The sequence below is a fragment of the Carcharhinus amblyrhynchos genome, chromosome 22 (assembly GCF_965287045.1).
Source record: "Carcharhinus amblyrhynchos chromosome 22, sCarAmb.v2.hapA, whole genome shotgun sequence".
In the NCBI taxonomy this organism is placed as follows: domain Eukaryota; kingdom Metazoa; phylum Chordata; class Chondrichthyes; order Carcharhiniformes; family Carcharhinidae; genus Carcharhinus; species Carcharhinus amblyrhynchos.
Window position 1 is genome coordinate 46,510,798 of NC_137345.1, and position 23,813 is coordinate 46,534,610.

The window sequence follows — 23,813 nt, forward strand, 5'->3', positions numbered from 1 at the left end:
CCCCAACAACCCAACTCCTACCTGCCCTTTTAAACAACTGAAACATCTCACTCCAACCCCACAGCCCACACTAACTGTACCATGGCATGGTGAGTGTATAGTCAGAGCCAATAGGCTCACTGACAAACTCAGTTGGCCTTGGTTATTTGAGTATGGTGAGTGGGTTGCTAATTTTACCCCTTGTTTGGTCCTGGGTTTCTCTCTGTTTCAGGGATCATGATTTTTTTGTGAATGAAGCTGCCAATGCTGGAAATCGGAAAGGTGAAGTAAATTTATGGAATGTGTACAGCAGGTCTAACAGTTCAATGAATTGGAACACGGGTTATTGTAGAGTACTGTAACTGCCCTCATGTGGTAGAACCTAGCTAATTGAGTCCCATTTAAAAGCATATTCCTCCTTCACAATCTCGCTGTTTACAAGGTTCCACGGGAACATAATCCCCACGAATGGTGGGATCTTAAGCTTCTCAAATATAATTTCTCTTTAGTAAACCTGTTGAATTGTTCTAATCATACTCTGATTTTCTAAGTGCATTGTTAAGACTTCCATGATCATTGATTCCAATGCTTCCCCCATGACTGGTATCTGCCTAACTGACCTGTGGTTCCCTGTTTCCTTCCTCTGTCCTTTCTTGAGTAATGGTGTTGCATTTGCTGGCTTCCAGTCTACTGGAACCCATCCAGAATCCAGGGAGTTTTGGAAAATCAAAGTGCATTCTCTATCTCAGCAGCTTTCTCTGGTAGAACCCTAGGATACTGGCCATCATGACTGAAGGAGTTGTTGGATTTTATTTTCTTGCGTTTCTCATTACCTTCATTTCCTCAACCTTATCAAACCCTAGGTTATCCTCAATTTCTGGTACTTGTGTTTTCTATTGTGACGCAAAATATTTGTTCAATGTCCCTGCCATTTCCTCATTCTCCATAATAATTTCATCGATGTCTACTTCTATGGGACTAACATTTATTTTAGCTACTCTCTTCCTTTTTAAATATGATTTTTAAAATATTTACAATCTGATGTTAAATTTCAGAGTAGACTTCTCTAAGATTCTATCTTTTACCTTTTTTATCACCTTTTTGATGCCCCCTTACCAGTTTCTAAAAGATTCCAATCCTAAGACTTCTTTTTTCGCAACATTATAACCTTCTTCTCTTCATCCAGTGTCGCCCTTAACTTCCTTAGGTTGCCGAGGTTATATGTTTCTCGCTGAGTTTTTGATTTCCATAGAATTATTTTTTGTTGAATTTTATGTATTGCTTTAAACATTTTCCAATGTTTATTTATGGCCAGAACTCTTTGTCTATTTACCCAATCACCTTGGCCAGCCTCCCCAGTTACTGATGAATTTGGCACTGTTTATGTTGAAGGTTTTTGTTTGTGATTAGAATATGTCATTTCAGACTTAATCTGAAATTTAGTTGTATTATGATCACTATTTTCTAGTAGATCTTTTACTATGATGTTACTAATTAACTGTGCCTCATTGCACAATATCAGACCTAAAATACTAAGTCTACTTTCTCACTAGTTGCTTCCACAACATATGGTTCCAAGGAAGCTCTCTACAAACTTGTCTTCCAGATTACTGCTGCCAATTTGATTGGCCCAGTCTGAATGAGGAGTAAAGTCCCCCACACTGTCACATTGTCTATGTTACAAGTTCTAATGATTTCTTGTTTAATGCTCTGTCCGTAAGTATAACTAATTATTGGGGACCGATTGATTATTCCCACCAGTATCTTTTAACTGATGCTATTCCTATTCTCCCCCACCCATCCTTTGATTTGATTTGATTTATAATTGTCACATGTATTAGCATACAATGATAAGTATTATTTCTTGTGCACTATACAGATGAAACATACTGTTCATAGAGAAGGAAGCAAGAGAGTGCAGAATGTGGCATTACAATAATAGCTAGGATGTAGAGAAAGAACAGCTTAGTGCAAGATAGGTCCATTCAAAACTGGATGGGAGGCTGTTTTCCGTGATGGATTGGACTTGATTCTGATTCTACTTTCTAATTTTCTAAACCAAGATCCTTTCTCGCTCATGTCCACCTGTCATTCTTTATTATCAGGGTCACCCATCCTTATTTTCCACTCTTTTCACAAAAAAGTTTAAAGTTTATTTATTTGTCACAACTAAATATTCTGTTAAGAATACAATGATGTTACCATGAAATTCCCCTAGTCGCCACAGTCCGCCACCTGTTTGGGACAATGAACCTAACCAGCACGTCTTTCAGAATGTGGGAGGAAACCGGAGCACCCGGAGGAAACCCACGCAGACATGGGGAGAATGTGCAATCTCCACACAGACAATGATCCAAGCTGGGAATCGAACCCAGGTCCCTGACGCTGTGTTATTTACCCTACTATCTACCCTGGGTAATTATTCTCCAAACTTGATGACCTTGTAACCTGTCACAGTGGGCCAGTGAGGTGAGGTCAGAGAGGGGTGGTGTCGCAATGGAGAGGCCAGTAAAGGCTGGAGTTCCCACAGACAACAGTCATTGGGCGGGGGTGCGGGGGGAGAGGGCAACAATTTCTCTGGCAGCCATTTCTCATGCTTGATGCCTGTGCAAGGGTGGCCTCTCTGACTCCCCCCCATGACCCTGGACATCTCCCAGCAACCTCAAAATTGAGGCTGGGTGGGAAGCAACCCTCAGTGGCAATGGGTGAGTGTGGATGGACTGATCTAGGACTTGCCCACCCCTTGTAAAATTGTGGACAGGTTAGGGTGGGCAGGAGGATGATGAGAGCCCCCCACCCAGGGAATTAATGGGCTTCCCCCTTCCCCACCCCTCCAACACTGCCATCTTCAATTGGCCAGCAGAAAATTAACCCCATGTCCCAGTAATGGCAATTAGATAAAACATTTCTGTCTATTTGTGTCACTAGTTTACCTTGTATCTTATTGCGGGTGCTCTGCAAATTCAGATGAATAAATATGGAATATAAAGCTGGTAACCATGAAACCATTGTCAATTGCTGTAAAAACCCATCTGGTCCATTAGTGTCCTTTAGGGAGGGAAATCTGTCGTCCTTACCCAGTCTGGTGTAAGTGTGACTGCAGACCCAGTGCAATGCGGTCGGTTCTTAACGGCCCTCTGAATAGCAAGCCACTCAATTCAAGGGCGGTTAAGGTTGGGCAACAAATGTTGGCCTTGCCAACGATGAAAGAATGAGGGAAAAGGATAAAGTAATTTCAATGTTATCTTTTCACTACTGTTCCTTGCATGGATGTTGCTCTCTGAAATACTATTGCTTCGAAACTCTCTATCCCTTCCCGTCCCACTCAGCTATTTTTCACCCACATTGTTGTACTTTTCTGGTGCCTCAGGTTTTATTTATGGATTCCTACATCAGCCTTCACCTGAATCCTTCTCCCCCTCAGTTAATTTAATGGAATGCCAGTGAAACCTCAACTATTGACCTTCATACAATGCACACCCAGCCCCAGGTGTAAAATATTTCAACAGCATGGAGCGATGGCGAGGGGGGAGGGCGACATTTCCCTCTGCTGACGATACTTACTGGTGCACACACCCATATTTGTACCTTCAGGTATTGATTTTAGCTGAGGCGAAATTGGAGTGCTGTTTTTAAATCCAAAGATTTTGAAAGTCCGAAGATGTGCAGGTTAGGTGGATTGGCCATGCTAAAGTGTCAGGGGATTAGCAGGGTAAATTTGTGGGGAATACGGGAGTGGGGCCTGGGTGGGATTGTGGTCAGTACAGACTCAATGGTCCGAATGGCCTCCTTCTGCACTGTGGGGATTCTATGATAAATGTTCGACACACAATTCTCTTACTTTCCACCACTGAGTTGGTGACAGTTCACATGCGTGAATGCATTTGTAAACTTATAAAGACTTTTGCATTTTTTTTTCTGGTCTTGCTTTACTGACCCACTGTGATGGTAAGGGAATGTCTGCAGACTCCCAAAAAAGGGGCTGATCCCCCCACACATCACTCCCAATTAGGGAAGAATGAAACAGCTTCCCTGTGCGAAGCCCCTCAGAGGGTAATGAATCAACCCAGCAACACGATTAATCTACTTAGGCAGGGGCCTTTATATCCCACTGTCAAACTCCAGGGACAGTTATCAAACTGTCTAGGCCTTATAGAGTGTGCTGTCTTGGGACTGTATATAAACCATATAGGAAAAACCTGTTCTACTGTAATCTGCAAGGAAGGATTATGACTGACTTAAATGGAAAGTGTGCACTCCTGGCCAAGGGGTGATGTTGATGTGTTGAATTGAGAATAAAAAGCAACTGAACGTGTTTAGAATCTATTGTCCCGCGAAGGTACAATTCCACAGCAGCAAGTAGATCCCTCAGGCTTAGTTAGATATAAAACGAATCAGCAAATAAGAAATGGTGTTTTTGTTTAGAAAGAATTAACACATTTTACATTTGTTCAATTCTAATGAATTCTCCACAGGCCTCACATTACACAGTTTGCAGTGTTTACGTTGGCTGCCAGCAGTCAATTGGGAATCATCACTGGCTTTTCTGATTGTACTCCTGTGACTTGCCGAGCTCAGCCGGGCCAACTGAAAACTTTAAATGCTTGTCATGGATGACAGGGCCAAGAATATCTGGATTAATGTTGCCCTCCCCCCGCGCCATCGCTCCATGCTGTTGAAATATTTTATACATAGAGCTGGATGTGCATTGTATGAGGGTCAATAGTTGAGGTTTCTCTGGCATTCCATCTACCATCAGTAAACTAGGTCCAGTGGTTCAGGATCTGCCATACAAACTCCATAATTAAAATTAATTCCAGAATGGGAGAGAAATGTTATTAACTATCTCCCCTCATCATCTGCCATTTACCATCTCTCTGCCTTTGATTTTGATTTTGATTTGATTTATTATTGCCACATGTATTAACATACAGTGAAAAGTATTGCTGCTCGCACACTCTGGAGACAAAGCATTCCATTCATAGAGAAGGAAACATAGAACAGCACAGCACAGTACAGGCCCTTCGGCCCTCGATGTTGTGCGGAGCTATGTCCAAACCCAAGATCAAGCCATCCCACTCCCCAACGAGAGAGTGCAGAATGTAGTGTTACAGTCATAGCTAGGGTGTAGAGAAAGATCAACTTAATGCAAAGAAAGTCCATTCAAAAGTCTGACAGCAGCTGTTCTTGAGTTGGTTGGTGCGTGATCTCAGACTTTTGTATCTTTTTCCCAATGGAAGAAGGTGGAAGAGAGAATGTCCGGGGTGTGTGGGGTCCTTAATTATGCTGGCTGCTTTGCCAATGGATGGGAGGTTGGTTTGCGTGATGGATTGGGCTACATTCACAGCCTTTCGTAGTTCCCCAGAACGTCCCAGAATGGAAGAAATACAACAGGGTAACGCGAAGGACTTGTGATGACAGGATTGTGAGGATTTCAGGGATTGCTTGATTATAAAATTTTTATAGTTTTACCATTGTTCCTATAAGAGAATTTTATGCTCTATAATCTGGGAATCATGGTGGCCATTTTAAGTGCAAAATTAACTGAGTGGGCCAGTGAGATGTTAAACATTTTTATATCTGTATCCTGAACCCAGCCACCCGCTTCAGTTCTAATGAAGTAGGCAGACAGTCCATTCCAGAGAGGTGGTTTGGTCATTTACATATTGTAATGTGGCTGCCTGCCTCAGATTGAACCTGCTTTCCAGGTTTATCCCGAGATTCCCAGACCATGGGAAACCCAGCAGCTGAATAGAAGACAGGATCACCTTAAGGAAGAGGTAAATACCTTTACAACACTGCTTCTGGGCCAGGAGGATTCCTTCCCCGTCACCACAACTCCCACCGCCCCCGACCTGGCTTCCAACTCCAAGCTACCCTGCAATATCAGTCCCTTCCATTGGCTCCCACTGATCCAAATGCAGACTTTACTCCCTGCTTCTGGCCCTGTGGCCTCCTCTGGAGTGTTCTTCTCCAGACACACTGCCAAACCTATCAATCAGGCTCGATTCTGGGCAAGGAGCCTACTGGGTGAATAATAGACACATGTTCTGGAGTCAAAACTCCACTGAGCATAACTCCTCCTCACCACACTCCAAAAACCCTCTCCAGTCAAGTTTGTGTTAGGGACCAGATCAGAAACTCCAAAGTATATTGTGTTAGCCTAGAACCTCACGTTTACATTTGATTTTGGCATTGAGGTGAGCATAATTCAATTGACCTACTAGGAAGCTTTTATCAAAACAAACTTTACTTAAGATGTGGCACAGTGGTTAGCACTGCTGCCTCAAAACACCAGGGACCCGGTTCAATTCCAGCCTCGGGTCACTGTCTGTTTGGAGTTTGCACATTTTCCCTGTGTTTGCGTGGGTTTCCTCCAGGTGCTCCGGTTTCCTCCCACAGTCCAAAGATGTGCAGGTTAGGTGGATTGGCCAGGTTAAATTGACCCTAGTGTCAGCGGAATTAGCAGGGTACATAAGAGGGGGTTGTGGGGAAAGGGCCTGGGTGGGATTGTGGTCGGTACAAACTCAATAGGCCGAATAGCCTCCTTCTGCACTGTAGGGATTCTATGATAGTCTAGGTTTCTATGGGACTCTGTGAAGATCACAGCTAGAATATAACAAAAAAAATTAGCATCATTTTTACCAATTAAAATACTTAAAGATGATAAGTTATAATTCTTAATAGCTATTTATTATTCCAATTTAAGCAGAATCACCATTAACATAAATCCCTTTTTTTAAGTTGGCACAAAAGCAGATACCCTCATGTGGTTGTTAGATTTCCAGCCTTTTAAGAACCTTGGACAGAGATCCAGACAGGCACCTGTCTTCTGACTCTCATACAGCAGACTCTCCGATAAAGATCCACTTCCAACCAGCAAAATCTCAGACAAAGGGGCTTATTTCCTGGCAAATTCCAGTCTCCAGAGACATAAAGAAAGGCATTTCTCCCTCACAACTCTATGCAGCATCTCACCTTGAGTTCTCTGTGTAAGCCTAGCTCCACCCAGTTACCTGATATAACTATCAATCAATCCAATCAAGTCCTGCTCTGCAATCCTCCAGGGGAAAACACTAAGAAACACAACAGCATTCGCCCAGATTAAAACAAACATTCTAGCAATTAAGATCGGTTATGCCGCTGCAGGAACATTAGAGGCTGCTGGTTAGGAGTGGATCAAAACGGCACAAAAAAAACTGCTAATATAGATCATGCACAAGAAACATGACCAGAATACATTTCTTAAAGGCACCGTATCGTCACAATTAGGACGTAAACTTTTTTGTATAGAATCTGCTCTTCAAACATATTGGGACCCAAAAGGTTAATAATAATAAACACTCTTGCTTGTAATAATCTGATGTGGAGATGCCAGCAATGGACTGGGATGGGCACAGTAAGAAGTCTCACAATACCAGTTTAAAGTCCAACAGGTTTATTTGGTAACACGAGCTTTTGGAGTGTCGCTCCTTCATGCACCCACTTCAGGCATTCACCTGACGAAGGAGTGATGCTCCAAAAGCTCGTGCTACCCAGTAAACCTGTTGGACTTTAACCTGGTGTTGTGAGACTTCTTACTGTAATAATCTGCATATTGAATTAAATAGTCTTCTTATACCACACTGTTATACTTGCTTTGGAATGGCCAACATTATACTCAGGTTAATATATTTATTTAGAATTTAATTTATAATTAAATAGACAACAGCAATAACTTGCCTTTAATGTCTCAAAGTGCTCTATAGGAGTGTCGTGTGACTATAATCGAGCCCGAGTTAAGGGAGGGACTGTTAGGACAGATGGCTATGAGCCGGTTACAGGTGGGGTTTATGGAGAATCCTGAGGGTGGAACGGGGGAGTGTGGGAGCAAAGGAGTTTAGAGATCGGGTTTCGGAGCGTGAGGCTCAGACAGGCAAAGACTCAGCTACAGTTTGAAGTGAATGAGAGGTGCAGACAAAACCCAGGCAGGAAACAGTTAACAAAGTCCTGGCAGAGAGAAATAAACAGGAATTAAAGAGAAACACCTGTGATAAGTTAATTGCCTTTTGTGAGACCTGCCTCGATAGACTTTGGGGTTTTTAAGAACGAAACCCTGGTGACTCTACACTTTGCTAAGTTTCGGTTTTTTTGTAAATTGCCATGTCTTCCTCAGGCATGACATTTAAAGTACGCTTTCCATTCAGCAGAGAACTGAGAAGACCGAAAGGGAAATAATGACAGAGGTTTTAGTTTGTTGGAGTTCAGCCCGTCGCGCTTCATTTTTCTTAGACTAGCATCCAGTCATTGTCAGTGCTTCTAAAATCTCCATCTGTACCGAGTTACCTGCCTACTACAAGGAAATATCGATTTACATTTAAGTTAGTTAATATATTCAACAAGCAATCCCGCTTCCCGTATCTATCTGTCCCTCCAGGTTGTACCTTGAAATGAGGAGATTTGCCACGCAGCGCAGTCCATGGCAAGAACTTGCGAGTAGAATCTTTTTAACATGGGGAGGCTTTTACACTGCAGCCTACCACAGTGTGTGGCTGTTCTGTTTGTAAGTTCATAACATGTAGGAGCAGAATTAGGCCATTCAGCCCATCGAGTCCGCTCCCCCATTCGATCGTGGCTGATATGCTCCTCATCCCCATTTCCCTGCCTTCTCCCCCGACCCTTCAACCCATCACCAATTAAAAATCTATCTAACACTTCCTTAAATTTACTCACTGTCCCAGCACCCACCACACTTTGGGACAGCGAATTCCACAGATTCACCCTTTGGGAGAAGTAGTTTCTCCTCAATTCTGTTTTAAATTTGCTGCCCCTTATCCTAAGATTCTGACCTCTCGTTCTAGGATGTTTCACCAATGGAAGCATCCATCCCATGTCTACTTTATCCAGACCTTTTATCATCTTGTGAACCTCAATTTGATCACCCCTTGTTCTTCTGAATTTCAGAGAGTGTCAGCCTAAACTGTTCAATCTCTTTTCACACGACAAAACCCCCTCATCTCTGGAATCAATCTGGTGAACCTCCTCTGAACCGCCTTCAATCCCACTACATCTTTCCTCGAATAAGGGGACTAAAACTATACACAATACTCCAGGTGTAACCTCATCAATGCCTTGTATAATTGTAACAATACTTCCTTACCTTTATATTCTATTCCTTTAGCTATACATGCCAACATTCCCTTTGCTTTCTTTATTACCTGCTGTACCTGCTGGCTAGTTTTCTGGCCAACCAGGAGGCTTTCCCACTCACACCACCTGCCACATTGGTCGGACCTGCAAGGTTGCAAATCAGCCTGTTTGCCCTTGTCATGAACGAATCTTCCGTGGCCACCAAGCCCTGGACCCAGTGCCCCTGGCTCAGAGGCAGGGACACTATGCGGTACACTATTTGACTTGACTTGTTATTGTCACATGTATTAACATACAGTGGAAAGTATTGTTTCTTGCACGCTATCCAGACAAAGCATACTGTTCATAGAAAAGGAAAGGAGAGCGTGCAGAATATGCTGTTACAGTCATGATGTGGAGATGCCAGCATCAGACTGGAGTAGTCACAGTAAGTAGTCTCACAATACTAGGTTAAAGTCCAAAAGATATATTTGGTAGCACGAGCTTTCAGAGTATCGCTCCTTCTTCAGGTGAGTGCTATCAGGCACTCACCTGATGAAGGGGCGATGCTCTGAAAGTTTGTGCTACCAAATAGACCTGTTGGATTTAACCTGGTGTTGTGAGACTACTTACTGTTACAGTCATAGCTAGCGTGGAGAGAAAGATCAACTTAATGCAAGGTAAGTCCATTCAAAAGTCCGACAGCAGCAGGGAAGAAGCTGTTCTTGAGTTGGCTGGTACGTGACCACAGACTTTTGTATCTGACAGAAAAAGGAGGAAGAGAGAATGTCCGGGGTGTGTGGGGTCCTTAATTATACTGGCTGCTTTGCCGAGGCAGCAGGAAGTGTAGACAGAGTCAATGGATGGGAGGCTGGTTTACATGATGGATTGGGCTACATTCATGATCTTTTGTAGTTCCTTGCAGTCTTAGACCTTCTGTTAGCTCTTTTAACCTTTTATTCTGCCTCATTGCTCCTGTGTTTGGCATGCCTTTTATTCCTTTGCACCTTATTGACACTCCCGCTGTGGCATGGTGCACCCTGGTGGATGCGGCCAGCCCTTAAATTTCCGCTGAGTTCAAGAAGGTCCGTAGATTCCAGGACTGAACGCTCAAACCAAGTTGTCAACTGCACTGCCCTTCCACACCGCAAGCATTAAATACACACCACCTTTGATCTCAACGGGACAGGACAGCAGTCTTGTATCAGCATTTGGTTCAATGGTGCGGTCTTCAGAAACACAGGAATTCCACCCGCAGCTGGGTTTGCTGTGAGTTCGACATTTAACTGGTTCATTAAGTGATTAGGAGACGGTCTGTTTAGATTCAGGGTCGTGTGACGTTTGTGCAAGACGTGTGGAGCTGATCGATTGACATTAATTAACGTCATGTGACACCGAGTGGCGTATTTTCATTTTGCGGCAGACGGATTTGCAGGAAGCTCGGCACGTTGCAAATCACTTTTATTCGGGGTAACCTGCATAGTCTCTGATCTGTCGAGCTGCTCCTACCTTTGAGTTTCGCATCAGGAATCTCGGTTTGTGTTGACATTCAGCCTGGGGCTTGCGTGTGTTTCCTGAGCAAGGCCAGCCCCTGCCAGGGGGCTCCGGGGTAGAAGGTGAGCTGGATCCCGAGGGATTGAGGTAGCGCACACGAGCATATCTCACTCCAGAGACAGTAACCTGGACGTGGCAGGGGGTCAGGCAGGAAATTGAAAAATAACAGAGAGGAATTTAGTACTTCAGTCGTCAGATCAGGCGTTTGACATTTGGGTTTTAATTAAATCCAGGCTAAAACGAAAGATCAGGTGAAATCACTGGAGTCTAAGTTCAGGCATCTAGCTCAATAACCACGGCAAGAGTTCACAGCACTGGGAAGACCAGAATGTTGGAAAGGAGAAGAAAGGCCTTTATAATTGGTATACAACATTCGTAACTCCCTTATTTATTGCTCTAACTAAAAGAAAAAATCACTAGTTTCGGTTCTATTAAACTCCAGGCTGAGGGGAGGTGCTGATATCTTCGATGAAACAATGGATTGCATTTATATAGCACCTTTCATGATCACCGAATGTCTCAAAGCTCTGTAGAGCCAACTAATCAGTTGTAAAGTGTCAGCACTGCGGTAATGTGCATTGTAAAGCTGTCCCCAGTGGGATTTCTTCTCGTGCTGCTTTGATCTCCACCCACTCTGTTTCTCTTCCCACAGAGACCTGCGCTGTGAACAATGGAGGCTGTGACAGCACCTGTCAGGACGCCGCGACGGGGGTCCGCTGTAGTTGTCCAGTTGGCTTCACTTTGCAACCTGACAGGAAGACTTGCAAAGGTCAGTACTTGTCTACATCTCCCACAGAGCCATTTACTTCCTCAGTGCTGATCGCACACTTCAGCGAAATTGCAGCTTCCTCACCCCTTTAGCTAAGTATTCGAATGACTATTGATACATCTAGCTAGAGGGAGACACAAATGGAGAGTTTCATATCCCTAAAACCAAACCTTTTGGAAATACGCTTGGATGATTGGAGGGTGTAGAATTGAATCTTAAATATCAGAAATTCCCTTGGCTGATGGAGGCTGTTTGAATTTCCCCAATTCAGGGAGTTTGGGAGACAACCTAGCTTAATTCACGTTGATCGCAGACATCAAAGAGACAGCTATTAACTCAGGAATTGCAAAATGGCAGCCAGTTTCCATTTTAAGAAGCCTCACAACCCTAGGTTAAAGGTTTATTTGGAATCACGAGCTTTCGGAGCGCTGCTCCTTCCATTTTCCTTCCAGTTTCCAGTCTGTTGGGGTGTACTCTTGTGTACAATGGGAGTATTTTCAATTCACATTTGTTACCTGAAAATGGTAAAAATACAAGGATGACGGCAATGGTCAGGGAGTGTGACTTGACCTGAGCTTTGAAACCATAAAGTCTTTCTGGCTGGGCTATGGCAACAATTTGATTTTGATTTGATTTATTATTATATGTATTTAACATACAGTGAAAAGTATTGTTTCTTGCGCTATACAAACAAAACATACCATTCATAGAGAAGGAAAGGAGAGAATGCAGAATGGAGTGTTACAGTCATAGCTAGGGTTTAGAGAAAGATCAACTTAATGCGAGATAAATCCATTCAAAAGTCTGACAGCAGCAGGGAAGAAGCTGTTCTTGAGTCGGTTGGTACGTGACCTCTGACTTTTGTACCTTTTTCCAAAAGGAAGAAGGTGGAAGAGAGAATGTCTGGGATGCATGGGGTCCTTATGCTGGCTGCTTTGCCGAGGGAGCAGGAAGTGTAAACAGTGTCAACGGATGGGAGGCTGGTTTGCGTGATGGATTGGGCTACATTCACAACCTTCTGTAGTTCCTTGCAGTCTTGGGCAGAGCAGGAGCCCATACCAAACTGCAAAACAACCAGAAAGAATGCTTTCTATAATGCATCTGTAAAAGTTGGTGAGAGTCATAGCTGACATGTGAAATTTCCAATGGGAGAGAGCAGGACAACTGGCAAGAGATGACAGAGACTGTCGAGAAGGGAAGGAAACAGAGGAGAATTCTGTGATGCAAACGATTGAAGGAAATTAGCACCAAGGGTAATGGGCAAGCAATGAGCCTGAGAAAAGAATGGGAAACTGGGGAGAGCAATAGTGCAGCAAATTCACTGTAAACTCATTAAAAAAAACATGTTTACAATGCCGTTGTATAATAGCCAGGACAATCTTCCTCCAAATTCAGTAAATAGAATGAAGCTATAGTTCTGTAACATGAAACCATTCCAATGAAATAAGGAGGCCCAATGAGCAGCTGAAATGTTTCAAAGCTACATAATGCAGTAATTAAGGCCTTATGACCCCTGGGGTAAGAACATCAATTATGTAAATTAAAGACTAATTAACTGAAAGGTTAAGCTCACACATGAGTGTGATTGACAAGAGAGAATGTTTCACAGCTTCACGAGTTTAGAATTAGATATAGGAGGAATTGGCACAATGATCACTGCTGCCTCACAGCGCCAGGGAACCCAGTTTGATTCCCGGCTTGGGTCACTCTCTGTATGGAGTCTGCACATTCTCCTCGTGTTTGCGTGGGTTTCCTCTGGGTGCTCCGATTTCCTCCCACAATCCAAAGATGTGCGGGTTAGGTGGATTGACCATCCTAAAAGGATTGACCCTAGTGTGAGGGGGATTAGCAGAGTAAATGTGTGGGGTTATGGGACTTGGTTGGGATTGTGGTTGATACAGACTCAATGGGCCAAATGGCCGTCTGTACTGTAGTGATTCTATGAATTTTTAACATATAATCTGAATTGAGTAGGCCAGGAGCATTGCCTTTTTGCATTGACAGAACATAGTTCTGCCATATTTTTAACTGTGTTTATCAACTGCAGTCCATCCCTTGGCGACACGATAGGTGAAGATGGAGGTGTAGTGGCACTGGATTAGTAATCCAGAGATGTCCTCTGGGAGCACGGGTTCAAATCCCACCATGGCAGCCAGTTAAAGCTTAATTCAATTAATAAGCAAACAAAAAACCTGGAATTGAAAGCTAATTTCAGTAATGGTGGCTTTGGACCTATCAGTTGCCTTTAAAAATTCATATGGTTAACATCCTTTGGGAAGGAAAACTGTCCTCCTTACCTGGTTTGGCCTACATGTGGTTCCAGATCCGCAGCAATGTGGTTGACTCTTAATTGCCCTCTGAAATGGCCATTCGGTTCAAGAACACAATGAGGATTGGGCAACACATTCTGGCCTTGCCAGTGACACTCACATCCAGTAAAAGAATAATTGAAATAATCCACACGCCAATGATGTTTCTTCAATCTACCATTCCCTTGCCCTCCTTGACTCTATGATGGTCACTCGACCTCCCAGTTGCTCATTGTTCCCTCAAGCCAGGGCAATCCTATTCAGCTCTATACTCTGAATACCCTCACCCTGGGGTAGGTTCAGCCCCAAGGGTAGGGGCGCAAGAGGAGTAGGGGCTCCAAGAGAAGGAGAATGAGTAAGAAAGAATGGGTGAGAGTGTAGGTGAGTGAGGGTGAGAGTGAGGATGGAAGTGTGGATGTGGATGAGGATGGGTTGTTAGATTGAGGGTTTGGGTGAGAGTGAATGTGAGTGAGGGCAAGTGTAAGTGAGAACAAAGAACGATGAAAATTACAGCCCTTCGGTCCTCCAAGCCTGCACCAACCATGCTGTCCGACTGAACTAAAACCCCCTACCCTGCCGGGGACCATATCCCTCTATTCCCATCCTATTTGTGTGTTTATCCAGATGCCCCTTAAAAATCACTATCGTATCTGCTTCCACTCCCTCCCCCGCAGCGAGTTCCAGGCACCCACTACCCTTTGGGTAAAAGACCTGCATACTGTGCGCCTTCTTGACTACCTTCTCCACCCTCCCCATGGGGAGTGGGGAGAATGTGGGACTCATCCCCATGGGGAGTGGGGAGAATGTGGGACTCATCCCCATGGGGAGTGGGGAGAATGTGGGACTTGTTCCCATGGAAACTGGGGGAACAGATTGAGAAAAAGAGGAAGAAAAATAAATCTGGAACATATTTTGTGGAAACGTATAGACAGTTTAAAAAGAAACTTTTTCTTTAAGCTCCTTTTATTTGTTGCAGTTGTTACTGTACAGGAAGCAGAGTTGTGTTTACAAACTCAATAAAATGGATTCAGTTGAAAAAGAAGTTAACTCCCAAGATATGATTGAACACCACTCGAGCGTGACACATAATGTCTTTCCATCTCGATGTGCTGTTTGATGATTCTTCATGCAGGTTACCCCGCCCCTGTTTGAGTGTGATCGTTCTCACTGCGTCAGTTCAGCTGTAAACTTCTCCCAGCACTGTCAAAGGATTATTTGTTTCTATCCCAGAGAAAATTTTAAAGCTGTTCCAGCTTTGGTTCCACAGCTACTATTTTCATAGAATCCCAACAGTGCAGAAGGAGGCCATTTGGCCCACTGAGCTAGCACCAACAACAGTCCCATCCAACAACTCGCTCCATTACCCCATGTATTTACCCTGTTCATTCCCCTTGACACTAAGGGGCAATTTAACACGTCCAATCAACCTAACCCGTGCATCTTTGGACTGTGGGAGGAAACCCATGCAGACACAGGGAGAATGTGCAAACTCCACACAGACAGTGACCCAAACCAGGAATTGAACCCGGGTCCTCTGTAAGACAGCAGTGCTAACCACAGCGCCACTGTGACGCTCTTAAATTTTGATTGACCTATGCCCACTTTGATGCACAAGTTGTAACGTGAAACCAGACTTGGCACTAATTCCTGTCCAAATGATACACTCTAAGTTGTCGGTGTCCAATAGGATCAGACTTGTTGTTGACGTGGAGAAAGTACTTCTCCTTCATTCTGGAGGAACAGATGCTTTTCATTTGTTAGGAATGGGAAAGAAGGAACACGTGCATTGAGATAGCACCTGTCATGGTCCCAAACCTACTTTCAGCCAATGAGTTAGTTTGGAAATGTAATCACTGTTGTTTAGAGGCTGACAGCAGGAAGCAATTTGTGCATTGACCTTGCTCACAAACAACTTTCAGATGAAGGATAAGATAAGGCGGTGGCACAGTGGTTAGCACTGCTGCCTCACAGAGCCAGGGATCCGGGTTCGATTCCCGTTTTGGGTCATTGTCTGTGTAGAGTTTGCAGGTTCTCCCCGTGTCTGCGTGGGCTCCCTCCGGGTGCTCCAGTTTCCTCCTACAGTCCAAAGATATGCGAGTTAGGTTGATTGGCCATGCTAAATTACCCTGTAGTATCAGGGGGACTAGCTAGGGTCAATGAATGGGGTTATGGGGTTAGAGCCTGGGTGAGATTGTGGTCAATGAACCAAATGGGCTCCTTCTGCACTGCTTGATTCAGTAATAATCTATTTTGATGGTATTGATTGAGAGATGAGTGCTGCACAGGACACTGGGAGAACTCTCCTAGTCTTTGGATTGTCCCGTGGGATCTTTATGTGCACCAGAGAGGGAAGAAAAAGCTATCATTTAATTTTTCTCCATTGCAGACAGCACCTCTAACAATTCTTGTTAATTCTCCGAGTTGTTCACCGAGATATTAGTTTTAGTTTATTTATCAGTGTCACAAATAGGCCTACATTAACACTGCAATGAAGTGAAAATCCCCCAGTCGCCACAGTCCGGCTCCTGTTCGGGTACACTGAGGGAGAATTTAGCACGGCCAATCCACCTAACCAGCTCGTCTTTCGGACTGTGGGAGGAAACTGGAGCACTCGGAGGAAACCCACGCAGACACGGGGAGAATGTGCAAACTCCACACAGTGACCCAAGCCAGGAACTGGACTGGGGTTCCTGGTGCTGTGAGGCAGCAGTGCTAACCACTGTGCCACGGTGCATTGTACTTTATCCCTGGAGTGAGCCTTGCATCTCTAAGTTTTAACTCGTCTGGTCACTACTGGAGACCAAGAACACCAGAGCGCAGACCAGCAGCACGGGGGAAAGGTGTCATCACCACTGCAACGCACATGGAGATGATGTCATCATGTGCCTCAGGACCACAAGCCTGTATATAGTCCATGACTAAATAGTAGTGAGTGTACAGAACAATGTGGAGGGAATGAACTCAAACCTTGGTTGTATTTTAGTTGTGGCAGAGTGCTCAGCATCAGGCACAGGATTGATCCTGTGGTGATTGGTTGCAGACCACATTTGCAGTATTGTGAGGAGTTTTGGTCCCCATGTCTAAGGAAGAGTGTGCTGGCCTTGGAAAGGCTCCAGAGGAGGTTCACAAGAATGATCCCTGGAATGAAGAGTTTGTCGTATGAGGAATGGGTTGAGGACTCTGGGTCTGTACTCATTGGAGTTTAGAAGGATGAGGGGGGAATCTTATTGAAACTTCCAGGATACTGCGAGGCCTGGATAGAGTGGACATGGAGAGGATGTTTCCACTAATAGGAAAAACTAGAACCAGAGAGCACAACCTCAGGCTAAAGGGACAATCCTTTAAAACAGAGATGAGGAGGAATTTCTTCAGCCAGAGAGTGGTGAATCTGTGGAACTCTTTGCCACAGGAGGCTGTGGAGGCCAGGTCATTGAGTGTCTTTAAGACAGAGATAGATAGGTTCTTGATTACTAAGGGGATCAGGGGTTATGGGGAAAAGGCAGGAGAATGGGGATGAGAAAAATATCAGCCATGATTGAATGGTGGAGTAGATTTGATGGGCCGAGTGGCCTAATTCTACTCCTATGTTTTATGGTCTTATGTGCACACAGAGAAGTGATGGCCAGATTAAAAACTGGATAAATCTCGGGTTATCCAGCCCTCTCGTACAGCTCATTATCCCTGACCAAGGGAAATACAAGCTGTCAATAAATCCAGCCTTTAGGGTGTTTCAGAGCAAGTCACTCAGTCATTATCAACGGCATAAATCACCCAGTGATTGCCAGTTCCATTCAGCTCTCTGCAGTGGAGCAGTGAATTATCCTTCACCAACTCCACCGGCTTATTCAAAGCTCCCAAACTCGATTCCTGTCTGAATGTTTCTGAATGGGGGGGGCTGCGCTGGAGAGCTTTTACAACAAAACAGTTCCACACGGTGAGATCTTTCAAAGCAGGATGCAGCCAGGTGTATTGAGAAAGCGTTTCTCTCCACTAGACTGTCACAGTTACAATGTCAGAACTTTACATATATTTGAATAAAATGAACATCAGTTTCTACCCATAACAGGGGCTATTAGTTACTGTCCTTGTAACAGGGGCTATTAGTTACTGTCCCATAACAGGGGCTATTAGTTACTGTCCCATAACAGGGGCTATTAGTTACTGTCCCGTAACAGGGGCTATTAGTTACTGTCCCATAACAGGGGCTATTAGTTACTGTCACGTAACAGGGTCTATTAGTTACTGTCCCCGTAACAGGGGCTATTAGTTACTGTCCTTGTAACAGGGGCTATTAGTTACTGTCACGTAACAGGGGCTATTAGTTACTGTCCTTGTAACAGGGGCTATTAGTTACTGTCCCATAACAGGGGCTATTAGTTACTGTCCCATAACAGGGGCTATTAGTTACTGTCCTGTAACAGGGGCTATTAGTTACTGCCCCATAACAGGGGCTATTAGTTACTGTCCCCGTAACAGGGGCTATTAGTTACTGTCACGTAACAGGGGCTATTAGTTACTGCCCCATAACAGGGGCTATTAGTTACTGTCACGTAACAGGGGCTATTAGTTACTGCCCCATAACAGGGGCTATTAGTTACTGCCCCCGTAACAGGGGCTATTAGTTACTGCCCCCGTAACAGGGGCTATTCGTTACTGTCCTTGTAACAGGGGCTATTAGTTACTGCCCTGTAACAGGGGCTATTAGTTACCGTCCCCGTAACAGGGGCTATTAGTTACTGCCCCGTAACAGGGGCTATTAGTTACTGCCCCGTAACAGGGGCTATTAGTTACTGCCCCGTAACAGGGGCTATTAGTTATTGCCCCCCTTAACAGGGGCTATTAGTTACTGTCCCGTAACAGGGGCTATTAGTTACTGCCCCTGTAACAGGGGCTATTAGTTACTGCCCCCGTAACAGGGGCTATTAGTTACTGTCCCCGTAACAGGGGCTATTAGTTACTGCCCCGTAACAGGGGCTATTAGTTACTGTCCCGTAACAGGGGCTATTAGTTACTGTCCTTGTAACAGGGGCTATTAGTTATTGCCCCCCTTAACAGGGGCTATTAGTTACTGTCCCGTAACAGGGGCTATTAGTTACTGCCCCGTAACAGGGGCTATTAGTTACTGCTCCTGTAACAGGAGCTATTAGTTACTGTCCTGTAACAGGGGCTATTAGTTACTGTCACTGTAACAGGAGCTATTAGTTACTGTCCTGTAACAGGGGCTATTAGTTACTGTCACTGTAACAGGAGCTATTAGTTACTGTCCTGTAACAGGGGCTATTAGTTACTGTCCTGTAACAGGGGCTATTAGTTACTGTCCCTGTAACAGGGGCTATTAGTTACTGTCACGTAACAGGGGCTATTAGTTACTACCTCCGTAACAGGGGCTATTAGTTACTGCCCCTGTAACAGGGGCTATTGGTTACTGCCCCCGTAACAGGGGCTATTAGTTACTGCCCCCGTAACAGGGGCTATTAGTTACTGCCCCCGTAACAGGGGCTATTAGTTACTGCCCCCGTAACAGGGGCTATTAGTTACTGCCCCCGTAACAGGGGCTATTAGTTACTGTCCCGTAACAGGGGCTATTAGTTACTGTCCCGTAACAGGGGCTATTAGTTACTGCCCCTGTAACAGGGGCTATTAGTTACTGTCCCATAACAGGGGATATTAGTTACTGCCCCCGTAACAGGGGCTATTAGTTACTGTCCCGTAACAGGGGCTATTAGTTACTGCCCCCGTAACAGGGGCTATTAGTTACTGTCCCGTAACAGGGGCTATTAGTTGCTGCCCCCGTAACAGGGGCTATTAGTTACTGTCCCGTAACAGGGGCTATTAGTTGCTGCCCCGTAACAGGGGCTATTAGTTACTGTCCCGTAACAGGGGCTATTAGTTACTGCCCCCATAACAGGGGCTATTAGTTACTGTCCCGTAACAGGGGCTATTAGTTACTGCCCCCGTAACAGGGGCTATTAGTTACTGTCCCGTAACAGGGGCTATTAGTTGCTGCCCCCGTAACAGGGGCTATTAGTTACTGCCCCGTAACAGGGGCTATTAGTTACTGTCCCGTAACAGGGGCTATTAGTTGCTGCCCCCGTAACAGGGGCTATTAGTTACTGTCCCGTAACAGGGGCTATTAGTTACTGTCCCGTAACAGGGGCTATTAGTTACTGCCCCCGTAACAGGGGCTATTAGTTACTGTCCCGTAACAGGGGCTATTAGTTGCTGCCCCCGTAACAGGGGCTATTAGTTGCTGCCCCCGTAACAGGGGCTATTAGTTACTGCCCCCGTAACAGGGGCTATTAGTTACTGTCCCGTAACAGGGGCTATTAGTTACTGCCCTGTAACAGGGGCTATTAGTTACTGTCCCGTAACAGGGGCTATTAGTTACTGCCCCCGTAACAGGGGCTATTAGTTGCTGCCCCGTAACAGGGGCTATTAGTTACTGTCCCGTAACAGGGGCTATTAGTTACTGCCCCCATAACAGGGGCTATTAGTTACTGTCCCGTAACAGGGGCTATTAGTTACTGCCCCCGTAACAGGGGCTATTAGTTACTGTCCCGTAACAGGGGCTATTAGTTGCTGCCCCCGTAACAGGGGCTATTAGTTACTGCCCCGTAACAGGGGCTATTAGTTACTGTCCCGTAACAGGGGCTATTAGTTGCTGCCCCCGTAACAGGGGCTATTAGTTACTGTCCCGTAACAGGGGCTATTAGTTACTGTCCCGTAACAGGGGCTATTAGTTGCTGCCCCCGTAACAGGGGCTATTAGTTACTGTCCCGTAACAGGGGCTATTAGTTGCTGCCCCCGTAACAGGGGCTATTAGTTGCTGCCCCCGTAACAGGGGCTATTAGTTACTGTCCCGTAACAGGGGCTATTAGTTACTGCCCTGTAACAGGGGCTATTAGTTACTGTCCCGTAACAGGGGCTATTAGTTACTGCCCCCGTAACAGGGGCTATTAGTTACTGTCCCGTAACAGGGGCTATTAGTTACTGCCCTGTAACAGGGGCTATTAGTTACTGTCCCGTAACAGGGGCTATTAGTTACTGCCCCCGTAACAGGGGCTATTAGTTACTGCCCCCGTAACAGGGGCTATTAGTTACTGTCCCGTAACAGGGGCTATTAGTTACTGCCCTGTAACAGGGGCTATTAGTTACTGTCCCCGTAACAGGGGCTATTAGTTACTGCCCTGTAACAGGGGCTATTAGTTACTGTCCCCGTAACAGGGGCTATTAGTTACTGCCCTGTAACAGGGGCTATTAGTTACTGTCCCCGTAACAGGGGCTATTAGTTACTGCCCCCGTAACAGGGGCTATTAGTTACTGTCCCCGTAACAGGGGCTATTAGTTACTGCCCTGTAACAGGGGCTATTAGTTACTGTCCCCGTAACAGGGGCTATTAGTTACTGCCCCTGTAACAGGGGCTATTAGTTACTGCCCCCGTAACAGGGGCTATTAGTTACTGTCCCCGTAACAGGGGCTATTAGTTACTGTCCCGTAACAGGGGCTATTAGTTACTGCCCTGTAACAGGGGCTATTAGTTACTGTCCGAAAGATAAATCTTTGTTAAGTAAACAATCCTTAAATTTACTCCGGATATTCCCATTATTGTATAAATGAATAAAGGGAGTTGGATAGTTGAGAGTACCGTGTGAGGGCGTTGAATTTACCCTTTTTGAACCATACTGTCCTGTCTGCAATCTAATTACAGTCCCCAGATCTCCACTGCCTTCCTCGTAATGGGTGCCAGTGTTTCCCAGGTCTCCTGACCGAGCTGTCCCTACACTCCAGGGTTAGGAACATTGAAGACAGGTAGCTGTTTCTTGTAATCCCTCCCAATCATCCAGGCGCATTTACACTGGAAGCTTGCCCAGTGCCTCGACTCTCTGTCTTTTAGGGGAAGGACGTGCTGTTGTAATCTTCCCTCGTGAATACTTTGAATCAAAATTACAATTTGTGAATGTCGTATTTAAAAGCCAAAGGTGACCATTCTGGTGGTGACAATACTAGCAAAGATCAGAAGGATTGGGAAGAGGGAGAGGTCAGAGGTGAGGGGAGAGTTTTTCCAATATCCTCACCAAAGAGTGACCAGAGCAAGGTGAGGTCGCTGTGGTGATATGTTTATCTAAATGACAGTGTGATTGGTCACTGATTTGCTGTGAAATTGGTACTAATGATGTGAAATTTTGTGCTTTTTTTCTTCTCTCTTTTCCTACGCCTCTCTACACCTTTCTCTCTAATTGCCTCTCTCACCATCTCACCCTGCAACCCTCTCTCTCTGTCTCTCTCTCTCTCTCCCTCCACACTCTCACAATCTCACTCTACGTCCCTGTCTCACTCTCTCTCGTTCTCTCTCTCATACATAAACCTCACTCTTCTGTCCCTCACTCTCCCTGTGCCTCCCTCATTCCCTCAATGTCTCTTGTGCAAACTTGTCCCTCTCTCTCCTCTTACTCTCTCTTGATTTTTTCATCCCCTTGCTCTCTGTCTCCCGCTCTAAATGAAAACCTCTCTCTCACTCTTCCGTCTGTCCTCTATGTCTCTCTTGCTAATTCACTGTATATCCCTCCTCTTTGGCTCCATGCTCTTGCTCTTTATCTCTCTGACTCATCCTCGTTCTGTCTCTCGGCCTTTGTCCCCCACCCCACCCCACCCCGTGTCCTGTACAGATATTGATGAATGTCGCCTGCACAATGGCGGGTGTGACCATGTGTGTCGGAACACCATTGGAAGCTTCGAGTGCAGTTGCAAGAAGGGTTACAAGCTCCTCACTAACGAAAGGACTTGCCAAGGTGAGTCGAGGCGCCTCCGGTTTTTAAAGAATTGTTTTTTATTCCAGCCAGTGCAATCTCACCTTTATTTACAATTTTCGCTTTAATTCCCTGAGCTGAGATCTTGCTGCCTGTGAGTCTCGTGGTAAGAGATGTGATCTCAGAAATATTCCTTCACTGAAACTCGGGGCAGTTGTGGCAACTCATCAGTTAATCCTCAAAGGCGGTGTGTTTGGTGTCTGCTGCGGCGATACCATTATCTGGCAGTCATCTGCTGTCTGATAAAAGTGTCGAGATTAGATTTTAGATGTGTGGATGTTTGTTTCATGTGACAGACTGGAAGGTGAAACAGTTCTGGGGAGAAATAGTTTTTTGTTTTTTCTTAAATTTTACTAGTTAGTGTCACCGGTAGGCTTACATTAACACTGCAATGAAGTTACTGTGAGAATCCCCCAGTCGGCTCGGGTTACACCGAGGGTGAGTTTAGCCCGGCAGAAAGCACCTCATTAGCACCTCTTTCGGATTGTGGGAGGAAACCGGTGGAAACCCACCCAGACACGGGGAGAATGTGCAGACCCCGCACAGGCAGAGAGCCAAACCGGGAATGGAACCGGGTCCCTGTCAGGCAGCAGTGCTGACCCACTGCGCCACCCAAAAGGTGATCATCTTGTGAGGGAATCGTGATAAGAAATGGGGTCTGTGGCTGTCCCTCCTCACAGATTGCTGCTGCTGCTGGTCGTCCATGTGGGATGAGCTTACTATTATTCCTGTTGGATACGATTTGTGTCACAGAACAGGTCTGTCCAGGAAGGCTTACGCTGTCCGTGACCTCTGCTTCCCTTTATGAAAGTTACTAAACTGTGAAACAATTTTTCAACTGTTCTGCAATCCAAAAATAACACTTCTCAAGCCATGAACATTCCACCGGTCCAAGGTCCAGTGTTTCTCGGAAGGCTTGGATGGGCACAATCCAAGAGAGAGAGAGACACTTGGATCTGCAGCAGCCTGAGTGAATCAGTGGAATCATGAAGCATTCCAGATCATCCATGGATCACTGGAGTCCTCTGGTGGTTAATCATGAATACTGCAGCAGTGTGGTTCTGAGCTGCAAATACAAGTGGGACGTGTGTAATTACAGAGCTTAACATCCTGGACTAATTAATCCACAGAATAATTTTGAACACCGATACCAAGTCGTTGTATAGAAACAGCAGTCCAGGATTACACTTATCACCACAGCCCACCGTCAATCTCTTATTTCCATCGAATTCCATTTTATTTTGGTTTCTGATGTTCTCCCTTCACCTTTTCACAAAGATTCACACG

General features: G+C 45.2%; 1 protein-coding gene across 1 annotated transcript in view; it reads left to right on the plus strand.

Moving 5' to 3' along the window:
• Positions 1 to 23,813, plus strand: part of LOC145357116 (signal peptide, CUB and EGF-like domain-containing protein 3) — a 347,330-nt gene that overhangs the window by 238,385 nt on the left and 85,132 nt on the right. The window contains exons 7-8 of the mRNA XM_080210261.1: positions 11,294 to 11,410; positions 22,386 to 22,508. Coding sequence (XP_080066387.1) covers positions 11,294 to 11,410; positions 22,386 to 22,508 — 240 coding nt within the window. The remainder of the gene's footprint in view (positions 1 to 11,293; positions 11,411 to 22,385; positions 22,509 to 23,813) is intronic.